A 12183-nucleotide genomic window follows, 5' to 3' on the forward strand; every position below is an offset into this window, starting at 1 on the left:
CTTCTCCATAATGCAAAAGATGCTGGTGGCGGTGTGTTTTAATGGCCATCGGCTCTCCCTTTCTAGCAGAACACACCAGCAGAGGGAAACAGATGCATAAACATTCAGGGCATCTTTCTCCTCGGCAGCCACAGACTCCTCCTATCCCCCACGTCCAATTAGTTATTATGGCCCCGGCCCTTTAAGACGCAGCAGCGGGTCAGCGAGTAGTGTAGTGTTACTCTAATTGAACTTCGCCCAATCAACAATAACTCGTTAGCAGTCCCTTTCTTTTTCTTGCTGCGCTGGACAGCTTCTTTTTTTTCTCTTTTTTTTCCCCTTTGCAGGGATCACACACACACACACACACCCCTCCAGTCCGTTACTTCCTAAAGTTCTACATGGAGCTCGGCAGAGGAACGGCGACTCTCTGAGGGGAATACAGTCCGGCTGCCTTTTTTTCCAACTGCGCCCCCGGAGCATGGTTGTTTTGGAGGAAAGCTCTCAGGCGAGCTAAAGAGTCAACATATAGAGGAGTGGTGGTGTTGGGGAAACGCCGAGGAAAACACTTCATTTGAATGAAATAATCAACTTTTTTTCTGGGAAGCAGCGATTCTTTCGGGACTGCGATGACCTCCAGTAAAGACATGAAGGCGGGTTCTGTGTTGCAGTCCAGCGGCGAGGAGAGGAGACGGGCTCCCCTGGACCAGCTGCCGCCGCCGGCCAACTCCAACAAGCCTTTAACGCCGTTCAGCATCGAGGATATCCTTAACAAGCCCTCGGTGAAGAAGTCGGTGGCCAGTATTTGTCCGCCCAGAGTGCTGGAGAAAGTCACGGGCTCCAACTCCGCTCGGAACGGGATCACCACTCCCTCGTCGCCGCTGTGCGCGCTGGAGGAGCTCGCCAGCAAAACGTTCAAGGGGCTGGAAGTCAGCGTTATCCAGGCAGCGGAAGGTAAAGACAGTCCCGGGGGGGGGGGGGGGGGGGGTGTTTTTATTTGTAATGCACGCAACACGTTTACAGAGAGATGGAACATATGTTTGAAGATAAGATTGAAACTCAGCTGAGGTTAGTTTAGACTTTGGAAACGCTCGGACGGCTGTGTAGGAATGCGTAAATGGAAAATGGCACATGCACGTATTTTGTATGTGCACGCGTATGTGATAAACTGATCAATCAGACACGGTGGCCTATACACTCCATGCAGAGCTACAGTATGTGTCGGATGAAAATGGACAGACTGACTACGTAAATTCACGTTACGCTGCACACACTATTAACCTAACAATTATAATATCCAATTCTTGTTTGGCCCAAAATATGGTGCTAATTTCGCCATTTTAAAGGAATTATTTGACGTGTTTTGTTGGTGATGTTTTCTTTTATTTGTGACAATGTGGACATAATTTAAAGCGTTCAGCAAAGTTCCTAAAAAAATCTATGTTTTGCTTTAGAGGAAAAGAGAAAAAACAAGTAAATCGAGGCCTGTGTTGCTGTTGTTTTGGTGTGTGTGTGTGTGTGTGTGTGTGTGTGTCTGTGGGTGAGTGACCCTCCGCAGTGTGTTTCATTCCTCTTGTGTGTCTCCTTCTTCCTTCTTCCACCTTCACCCCCCTCCCTAAAGGTCGCGAGCACGTCAACGCGTTCGGACAGAGGCAGACGTCGAAAAAGAGGAGAAAGTCGCGGACGGCCTTCACGAACCACCAGATTTACGAGCTGGAGAAGCGGTTCCTGTACCAGAAGTACCTCTCTCCGGCCGACCGGGACCAGATCGCGCAGCAGCTGGGTCTCTCCAACGCGCAGGTCATCACCTGGTTCCAGAACCGCAGGGCCAAGCTCAAGCGGGACCTGGAGGAGATGAAAGCGGACGTGGAGTCGCTAAAGAAGATCAACCCGCAGACGCTGCAGAAGCTCGTGAGCATGGAGAGCATCGAGGAGACCCCGGGCGAGGGACCCGAGGCCAGGTCGCCCAGCGTCTCCCCGACCTCCCAAGGACACCGGGCCTTCCCACAGTCCCCCTCCTCATCCAGAGACCAAACGACGGATGAGTTCTCGGAGGACGACGAGGAAATCGAGGTGGACGATTGACAGTCGAAGGGGTCGGCCTGTGGTTGTTTTTTTTTCATAAGCAAGAAACAAAAAAGAATATTAAAAAAAAAAAGGGGACATTTTTTTTTCTTTTTCTTCCCGAACTTTTTTTGCACGGATGTTAACAAAAAAAAAAAAAAAAAAGAACAAAAAAAAAGAGAAGGAGAATATATACATTTAAAAACATTTCAAGATTTTTTATTTTTTTTATTCTCCCCTTCCTCCTCCTTTTTTTTTTTTTTGTTGTTGTTGTTGTTCTTCCTCTATATTTAATTTATGCATCGGACTCTGTCGTTTAGGTTTCTCCACCGTATTTGAGGAATATCCGGTTTCCTTTCAGACTACCCGAACTGTTATGGCAAAGTAAGACTGAAACAAAAAGGTCCGTTTTTTTCGAGGGGTGGAAAAGTTGTGCAATTATTGTTGCTTGCCATTTATTCGCATAATTGGATCTGCCAAATATTTAAATCAACCATTGTTTTTTTTGTGTATTTTTTTTACATGCACAGACCGGAGTCGATGTGTCACTCCATCCCATCCTGAAAGTGTAACATTAATATTTGTTCTTCTTCTTTCCTGAGCGAGACGTGTTCCTGCAAGCACGCAGGCCTGTCGGCGTCACTTATCAGTATCATGCACACCTTTTTACACGCTCTGAGTTCTGTACATAAATCAAACATCCATATGCGATAATTTTATTGTAACATTCTATTTAATCAGCATCTATGTAAATAAAGGTGATACGATATTTCAAAGGAGCTATCGGCGGCGCGATTGCCTGCGTGATTGTGCATAAACTTATTAAATCACATCCCGCAATGAAAAGATGTGAAGGGTGAACACATCGGAAGGAATAGTATTATTACACCGATTTAAAGGGGAATCTATGGAGAAAATATGGAGAGCAACATATACATCTAAATCCATACATATTATATATATATATATATATATATATATATATATATATATATATATATATATGTATAGTGTTAAAATGGCCTGCAAACTCAATACTGAGCACCACAGGCATGTTTATAGGAATGTCACATGAGATATAAGTCACGCTAATTTCCTTTATGGACTTTCATAAGAATATAATAACATGAGGATTTGTCCCAAATACATAACATATTCGGCCCCTCAAAAAAAAAAAAAAGAACAAAAAAAACAGCTCTGCTTGGTTATAAAAAAAAAAAAAATGTAAAAAAAAAAGAAAGCTGTCCCTGTTGAATTGCTGACCCCTGCTTTCAGCCTGGAAGTGCCGTGACTTCAATTAGCTGCCTTTATTCCCATTCTTTGGCCCGGGCTTTGAATGCGTCTTGTCACAAGAAGGTCCCGGTCTGGCTGCGGTGTTAAGAGCCTTTGCTGCCCGCCCCCCTGCGCCATATGTCGGCCTCCTCCTCCTCGATGCATCGGCTTTAACACAACTGGTCGAGGTGATTGATTAGGTTAACCCATAATAAAAAAAACACACACACAGCTTCCACCGGGGCCGCCGGGCAATAATGGGCACGCATCTGCCACTCTGGATGGACTGGGGTTTGTTTGGAGAGAGAGAGAGAGGAGAGAGAGAGAGATAAAGAGAGAGAGAGAGAGAGAGAGAGAGAGAGGCTCTCCCATGAATAGCAAATGTTTCAGTGTGAGGATCCTAATGAATAAACCTCAATGAGAGGCAGTGGAAATGCGGCGTGCTGCTGCTGCTGTTGTTGTTGTTGGACGACCATTTGTAGCAGTTTGGTGTGTGCGTGTGTGTGTGCGTGTGTGTGTGCGCGTGCGTGTACAGGAGTGTAGAGAGGTGGCTTGTATCGTAGTTATTTGACGATGCAATCTTTATATAGAGCATTTGCATATAGTGTTAGTTTAGGCGTCACGTGACCACCGAGGGTCATTTGTATTAATTATTCTTCATTTGGTAGTTGTGTTTATTGGGAATTGAAGGCTGTTGAGTGTGAAGCTGTTATTAAGCTGGATATTCAAGAGAGAGGGGAAGAAAATGATCACATTTAATCACAATGTACTCTTTTAAATTGAATCTCCCTCATTCCTAAAATAAATACAAACTCCTACAATGTTATTAAACGTAGATAAAGGCAGATCAAACCGGTATTTCAACTCCTTTTCGCAAAGGAATCTGACACAAGCAGGTTGCCACTGGAAAAGAAGACGACAAATAAATCCAGACAGACTTTGGGAGCCAAAGGGCTCGTTAGGACAGACTGTTTTTGTCCCCTTCTTCTTCTTCTTCTTCTTCTTCTTCTTCTTTTTTATTGTTTTGTTCTGGGTATAAAAAGCAGAGCAAGCTGGCGCGCACAATAGAAGTAATCGGCTGGAATTGTGAAGGTTGAAAAGTCAAGTAGGCCTTTTGTCGTGGAGCCGCTCTGCGCTGACAACATGGAGGACATTTAACCACAAGTTCAGTGGACAGGCGTCCTCATCCAACGGCGTCGACTATGCCTCATTCATAATATCATAATCATCATAATACGCTGTACGTATTCTAAATTCATCGTGTATCCATTCATCTCAGTGGCATTCCTATATAGGTTTCAGGAGTTTTCTATGCTTTCATTATGACATTTAAAAGTGAAGGGTGTATAAACAACTATTATTATTATTATTATCACGAATGGCTGCATTGACATTTTAACCTTCACAAGCTATTCCTGTCATTGAGTGACAGTTTTCCTTAAAAATGTCATTAAATCTCAGGTGAATCATGCAAACAGGCTCTCCAAAACAATGCTCCTTTTGTTGGAGGAGTGCGGGGTTATGATCAGAAAAATTAAAGCCCAAAAGGTGCCAAGAGAGACTCTCAGCGGTCCAATAGGAACCAGAAATTCTCTATTTTGGGCTAAAGGTCACAGCTTTAGGGGATTGTTTTTTAACATATAGGAGTACCCTGAAGGGACTTGCTCAGGCTTTATTAGGGTGGCTGGGGGAAAACGCATAGTGTGTGTACGCGCGTGTGTGTGTGTGTGTGTGTGATGCTTCTGACTGGCATGCAGGTTTACAGGGAGTTCATTATACGCGTCATTTTAAAAACATGGCCGGGGGCCTGATATGGGAACAGCTAAAAGGTTAAAATTAAGTGAAGGTGATTGGTAAAAATGTAACAATATCTCCAAACTTGATAAAAAGCCTTTAAAAAGAAATGTCAGTTGCACCTTATTCCATATTTTTGACCTCTGCAGTCGCTCTGCCCTTGATGGTCTTCTAAACTCCATTCAACCTTTGACCTTTAGGACACGTACACACCAAGCACTGATATTGTACAGTGAAAAACAAAAATACTGTTTCACCTTCACAATAATTTCCACAGCAATTTCTCCAAAGATGCCACATCATGTGCAACTTGGTGCAAAGCGTTGCTGCAATGTTGTTGCTGCTGCTGCAGCTCGACTACTTTAGAGAGTCCAGGATACAAGGCTTGTGTATAGTATCAGAGACACACACACACACACACACGCAGATCAAAGCCTGAAGTCTGAGGAGCACCACGTGCGCCACCTAGTGTTAGACTGGGAGGAGCGTCACAACAGAGCTGGATGCAAAAGAGAGAAATGGAGTTACCGAGACTGCTTTAATCCACCCAACATGTCACGTGTTCAGGACATATTTCACATAAACATTTAAACACCATGAGCTGCTTTTACATTGAGCCACAAGCTGCTTCAAAAAGGGAGGAGGGGGGGGGGGGGGGGGGGGGCACTCACTCCACTGATCCACGTCAAAAGGTCTATATGTGGCTGGAGAACTTTATAAAGTCAACAGAAATAACCCGGATGAGTCATTGCAGAGCAGAGAAAGAAAAACTGGTGAGTGGAGATAAAACAATGTTTTTAAAAAGAGGGCATAATGAGAGATGCTGTCGAGTTGCATTGATGGAAACATCGAGTCCAGCAGTTTCTGGAGCCAGCGATGAAAAGTCAGAACATCTCTGCTGCATCAGTTTTAACCGTCTTCCTCAAAGTGTTGAAGTTCTCCTTTAAGTCATCGAAACGGATGTGATGATGCTTTCATTAAAAAAAAATAAACTGTCCATATAGACATTCACATTTCAAGAAATATTATAGATTAAAAGTGTCTTACACAGCTCGAAACTTTGTGTTCAGGCACCGTAGGAACGATAAAAGGCTATTTTTTTTAAATATCTAAAAAAAATAAAATTAAAATAGATTGCTCATGAGTAAAACGAAAGAAAATGCAATGCTTTGACTCTTTAAAATCAGATTTTAGAAGTTGCACAATAAGATCACCTGTGCGTAATCAAAGTAATACATTTTACAAATTGCACCTGCAACTAAAATCATAAACACAAGAGAAACAAATCAGTCACGACACGAGAACCTCGTTACAGTGAAGACCATTATGAATATGGAGCACAACGCGGCCGTAAAAAGGCCGAGAGATGCGGAAGGAGCCGCGAGTTACACGGTGGCGATGAGGCGCGGTGATCGTCGTATCACTCCGCTGTGGCAACGCAAACACCTGCTGCCGCCTGCAGGAGGAACTGCGACCAGAGGAGAATCCATCATGCTTCAGCATAAAAAAAATTATTATTATTAATTATTTATAATAAAAAAAAGGTGACGACCTCAAACACGAAGCTGCACAGGAGCCAAGACAACCACGGGCCACGGCGCCGGATGCAGCGGCCTGACGCGACGCGAGCCCCCGGGCAGAGGGGCTGCTGCTGCCGCTGGGACCGAGATCCGGTTCACCGCCTCCGGTGATCAATAGAATTACGTCTGCTGAAAAAGTTGTGGAACAATAAAACATAAAAAGAACTCCACAACAGGAATAAACTAGAGTATTATACTGTCATCAAACAATATAACCAATATACTTCAATTATAAAACATGTTCAAAAGGCTGGGGATACACACACAAACGTCTGTAACCGAGTAAGACACACACACACACTATTAGTTAACCATTTCAAAATTTATTTTCAAAAATACAAAACAAGGAAAATAAGTATATGTACACAAACACTATTAAAATAGAATATGTATTGTCCAAAATATGTACAGCTGGTCCTCGGGCGTGAAGACGTGTCCTTATCGGCTCCGCTTGTCCTTGATGGTGTAGTGAAGAACCAACGGTTGGGCCTATGTGGGGGGGGGGGGGGGGGGGGGGAAGATTTAAAAATATTAAAATGAGGGATGGAAACACTCCACGGAACTATTAACATCTGCAAAATAGAGCAAACTAAAAGAGAAAAAGAAAAAAAAGTTACATTTACTTATTTATTAAGTGTCAAATTCAACACTTCCCACTCGACTAAGGACATTTACTTTCATTTGAAAATGATGTTACGTTGTGAAAAAAGAAAAAAAGAAAAAGTGGTGAACATTTCTACAAAATATCTCAATGAACTTTCATCCCGACGGAACAAAGTGCAGGAATGTGCTGCTGGCAGCCGGCGGCACCGTACCTTGCCAAACCAGTGCGAGAGCCATAACCGCTTCATGGTCATGTGATCGGGCAGAGACTCGTTATTGAACAGCATCTGGACCTGGAGGGAGACCACACAAACAGATGTGATGCGGGGGCGGGACTGAAGGCAACATCTGCCATTATTTTAATATATATATATATATATATATATATATATATATAAATAAATAAAATTAAACATGCGACGAGGAGCCACAGAATACTTTTTGCAGTGCGACGGTCTAAACCATCGGCTTCGTCTCCGTTATGAAAAACACACCCATGTTATTTGACGGGAGGATTTAAACCAGAACCCCCCCCCCCCCCTCCCCGAGAGGAAGTCACAGGAAATCCATTCATCCCCTCAGAGCCGAGTGACCAGAGAAACACGGAAACTTTATTGGCTCAAGAAATTCCAGACAAGGGAAAAAAAAACAAAAAAACAAAGAGGCTTTCGGAGCATTTGAGGGTCACGAGCAGCAGGTGTCAGGACTTTAGTAATTATCCATTCATATTGACAAATCATGAACGTGCCACGTGCACCATAACGTCTTCTTTCATTCGGGACCGACCTGGTGCTTCTCCACGTTCAGCCGATGACAGAGCACCTTCCGCAGGTGTCTCACCTCCGCTCGGACCGAACAGCGAACGAACTTCTGCTGCGGAGACAAAGAGACTCAGTGAACAAACTTGGGACGAAGAATACGATCAGTCAGCGACACAAAGGAGGCACAAAGTAACGCACAGATGAACATGTGTTTATTAGACGCTTTACGTCCCTTCAATGGAGTGAAAGACCGTATTTCTTTAAACAGAGGCAGAAATGTATTTTAACTGAATTTCCACGTCGGGGGGGGGGGGCAATAAACATTTTAATCTTCACATTCTTAAGAGGACATGGGTTGATAGCAGCAAGACACCAAACCCCCTAATGTTCACATCCGGTGTGACTGTTCTAGATATTACTCTCCTACTTTAAAATACGATTAAAAAGTCAAAAACAATTGAATACTACTAGACATCACAGCTTCAGTCTCCATGGAAACGTAGAAAAGGGACTGAAAGCCCAGCCTGCCGAGTTTAAAGAATCCTTCATATCTGAAATCTTGAGTTGTGTCACACGGTGGAACAACAGCGCCCTCTGCTGGCCGAATAAAGCCTCTGCAGTACGTGGAGCGATGTTTGCAGGGCAGTGGGGATAAATGACAAGTGACATGTCTGTTTTAGTTAAATTGTCTCGCCCCCCCCCTCCATGATCTTTGATCAAGTCTTGATTCAGTACAATCTGAGCATTATACAAAGAGACTTCCTTTGTTACACACAAATGGGCCTGTCAGGAGCATCCAGCCGCACAGGTAAGATCTGACAAGGTAGGCACTTTTTTTTTTCACTTTAGTGGGTCGGAAATTGCTTGACAAGCTGCGTTTCAGGAAACTGTAAGAATGAACATATTATAGACACTAACCCACTGTCATAATTGGCACTTCATTTGTGGCCAACACAAAACATTTCAAACCCTTGTTTATTGTTCTTTTATGACAGTGGTTTGATTTTCCCTAGTTAATATTTATTAAAAAACCAAGAATGACTATACGCCTCGCCAGTTAGGGTGTACTCTGTGTTAGCCGGTGTACTCGTCCCACTTATCCCCGGCTCTGAGGCAGCCGGAGCGACCGGCTCAGAGCATTTTTTAAAGCATCCATAACCAGCTCGGCTATGGATGCAAAGACTGTACGCTGAATAAATCTGTGAGTCATTTCTTTTGCTGTGTATACGCACATATACATACATACATATGCTTTTATGACTCACCTGAAGAGTGAGTTTTGTCTTGTCTTTCCCAACAAGCGATGAACTGTGAAGACAAAAACAGTCACGTCACGTAGCGGCATATTTTATTTATTTATATTCGGTTGGTGTAACCTCTTCATGAAAAGTAACCAGAGACCAAAGCTCACCTTAGCCGTTCTAAACACAGCGACACCTGCTCATCGTATCTGTAAAAGTGGGCTTTTGAATGGTCGAAGCTTGTGTACGGTAAACCTGTGGCATCGGGTATAGCATCTGGTGGAAACAAATTAAATCAAATTACACATTAAAATCAGCATGAATGGGCGACAGAGCAGCAACTAGCTGCAGATGACAGTTACAACCTGTAAAAAAAGAAAAAAGAAGGTCGAAGGCGAATGAGGTCCTCAGCGCCGTTCAGAAACAAACACCACGGCAATCACAGAGTAACGCCAAACACGAAAATAACCCACACTGATCTCTTGAATCCAAGAACACACAAACTTAAACTCGCAGACTCAGACGCTGCTAAGTGGAAGACTTACCGTCTCCGGTCGGCTGGATGACTCTCTCCAACCCACGCGACTGATAGAACTCCTTTATTCTCTTGTCTTCGCCTGTTCAAACACAAACACCACAGACATAAGACCAAAAAAAAAGAAGGTATTTACGATGTTTGACGGCGTCAATAAGCCTTCAGCTGTAAAGTAACATGTATTTCTTTAGCCATTATTTTAGAGCTTTAAAATATTAACCCTCGTTAGAACAGATCTTTTTTTTTTTTTTTATACGTACTTTCTTGTAGTCCAGGCACCAGTTTGTAGACAATGTCCTGCATCACTCGGTCCAGTTTGAGGTTGAGTAAAGGCTGCGTTTCATGGATTTTGATGTTGCACATTGGACAATACTTGCTCGTCTGCAGGTATTTCACAATGCAACTTTTACAGACTGTGAAGCAGAAAGACATTTAAAAATTCTCACCCCCACGTGGTCTCCAGGTCACGTTAAATGGGCGTGCAAAGTGTGTCCCGTTAAATACTCACAGGTGTGCAAACACTCTGTAATGGTCGTGGCGTCGATGAAGTAGCCCGCGCACAGGTAGCAGACGATGTGTTCGTTCAGGTCCTTGATCTTCAACTTCACCTCCTCCTGTCAAGATGGCAAAACGGGTGTTTTTAACATGTTTTCAAAAAGTTTAAAATGTTAATTTACTCCCCAAAACAAGTGCTAAAAGGGAGCACAAACAAGCCTTGAACTCACAAGGAAAATATGTACAATGGAACCATTTACAGTACGTTTCTGTGCGGCCTCTCGCGATTGATTATCGCGGTCGGAAATAAGTTTTATTTTGAAAAACGACCGGATACATCCGCCTGAGCCGATTGACACATGTCAAGCGGTCACGTGACACGTTACCCCCCCAAAAATGAAACCCACAATCTAGTGACTGACGGTGTCCTGGACGTAAAGGACACACTTCCGGTGTCATGGTCTCCCATCGGGCTCAAGGCTCCCACTAACTAACTCTGCGTAATGGCGAGTTGTGTTTTTATGCCGGTAGCATCATATTTATGACGTCACACTTATCGCCCACACCGTGATGGCCGGTCGAAACCGGTCCGTGGCGTAACAAAAGAAACGGGACGTCAATCACCCCGCAGAACCAGAATGTAGTCCGGGTTCGTGACCCCCAGGTCGTAGTCACGTCCGGTCCCGAAGGGGCTAAAACGGCGAGACCCTGACCTTTGACCCTCCGCGCCTTGACAAGTGACGTCCCAATAAATGGGAGAAACGTACACAACGGGGTCGGGAAAGGTCAACAGGAAACAAGCGGCGGGGTCAAATCCATCGACGGTTGAGACGGAAGTCACGCGCAGAAAACCAAACGCGTTATAAAGAAGAAGAAAAAAAAACAACGGCCGCTCGAAAACAATCCGCGGTTACTTTTCGTGTTTTAAAAATAAAATAAAAATGTAACTCGAGGAGAGCGGCGACCATTACCGCACGCGGCCGCTCGGAAACACAAGTTAAACTCCTCCCCCCTCCCAAGTTAAACTTACGAACACAGCTGCGCGTGTGTGGCACGTTTAACGGCTGAAACGAACGGGTTTCTCCGGCGGGGGGGGGGGGGGGGGGTTTAACGGCACGCCGCTCCACCGCCGGAAGGCAGAAAACAACACACGGGGTGGACTCCGGGGCGTTCACGCATGCTCACACGCAGCTTCCCCCCCCCCCTCCACCACCACCACCAGCAGCACGAGCGCTTTCAGCGTTGCTCTCCTCTTCTCTCCATCAGCGCCGCGGAGACGACAACCATCTCCCCGTTAAACGCGCGCGTTTAGCCGGTCTCCGCCGCGGCTCGACTGCCCCGTACGTTCCCACCCCGGAGCGGACGCGCTCGAATAACATGGCCGCCCACCTCGTTCCTCAGCGGGTCCAGTTTGTAGACGGACTGTAGCTGATTTCGTAGCCGCATCGCTATGGCCATCGGACCTTGCTCCGCCATCTTTGGGAATTATGCGTAGTTCCGGGTAAACCGGAAGTGTCTTTTTATGTACAATCTGGAGGAGGCGGGTTTTAACTGCAAAAAATGTGTGCGAGAGAAAAATAAATAAAAATAAGAGTTGAATAATAAGCCCAAAAAAAAGAAAATATTTTTTAAATATATATACTGTCACGCTCACTGCATGCAGGCACATGTCCGTCACTTTCTAAAAACAAACTTTTTTATTTAAAGGTGCAAATTACAACTTAAATATGCTCCACATTGTTTGAGGGCTTATGCCAGGTTTCAGGTTAAATGATTAATACACAAAGGGATTGCAAAATATTAAAGGGGTTCAACTAGTTATACCCTCTTATTTCCTTTTTTTTAAATCCTCAAAAACG

General features: G+C 44.3%; 2 protein-coding genes across 4 annotated transcripts; one reads left to right on the plus strand and one right to left on the minus strand.

Moving 5' to 3' along the window:
* The first annotated feature begins 608 nt into the window (after nt 1-608).
* lbx2 (ladybird homeobox 2) lies at nt 609-2064 on the plus strand. Its single transcript, XM_034543908.1, has 2 exons — nt 609-933; nt 1601-2064. The coding sequence occupies exons 1-2, from the start codon at nt 609-611 to the stop codon at nt 2062-2064; spliced, it is 789 nt and encodes a 262-aa protein (XP_034399799.1).
* Nucleotides 2065-6990: 4926 nt separating this feature from the next.
* pcgf1 (polycomb group ring finger 1) lies at nt 6991-11824 on the minus strand. Of its 3 annotated transcripts, none has more exons than XM_034544275.1 (9): nt 11714-11824; nt 10338-10443; nt 10090-10242; nt 9840-9911; nt 9465-9570; nt 9319-9361; nt 8079-8165; nt 7505-7585; nt 6991-7178 (listed from the first exon to the last, which is right to left on the minus strand). In XM_034544275.1, the coding sequence occupies exons 1-9, from the start codon at nt 11798-11800 to the stop codon at nt 7128-7130; spliced, it is 786 nt and encodes a 261-aa protein (XP_034400166.1). In that variant the 5' UTR covers nt 11801-11824; the 3' UTR covers nt 6991-7127. The 3 variants fall into 3 exon arrangements, with proteins under 3 accessions (XP_034400166.1, XP_034400168.1, XP_034400167.1); XM_034544277.1 differs by having other exon boundaries at nt 8079-8162; nt 11714-11821; XM_034544276.1 differs by having other exon boundaries at nt 10338-10440; nt 11714-11803.
* Between the last annotated feature and the right edge of the window lie 359 nt (nt 11825-12183).

The sequence above is a fragment of the Cyclopterus lumpus genome, chromosome 10, assembly GCF_009769545.1.
Source record: "Cyclopterus lumpus isolate fCycLum1 chromosome 10, fCycLum1.pri, whole genome shotgun sequence".
NCBI lineage: Eukaryota > Metazoa > Chordata > Actinopteri > Perciformes > Cyclopteridae > Cyclopterus > Cyclopterus lumpus.

Bases quoted from the DNA above. Each gene is read 5' to 3' on its own strand.
- lbx2 (XM_034543908.1), top strand. From the start codon at position 609: ATGACCTCCAGTAAAGACATGAAGGCGGGTTCTGTGTTGCAGTCCAGC. The intron at 934-1,600 runs GTAAAGACAGTC...CCCTCCCTAAAG, and splicing joins CGTTATCCAGGCAGCGGAAG to GTCGCGAGCACGTCAACGCG.
- pcgf1 (XM_034544275.1), bottom strand. From the start codon at position 11,800: ATGGCGGAGCAAGGTCCGATGGCCATAGCGATGCGGCTACGAAATCAG. The intron at 9,912-10,089 runs GTACGTATAAAA...GTGTTTGAACAG, and splicing joins GGTGCCTGGACTACAAGAAA to GCGAAGACAAGAGAATAAAG. The intron at 8,166-9,318 runs GTGAGTCATAAA...TTGTCTCCGCAG, and splicing joins AGACAAAACTCACTCTTCAG to CAGAAGTTCGTTCGCTGTTC.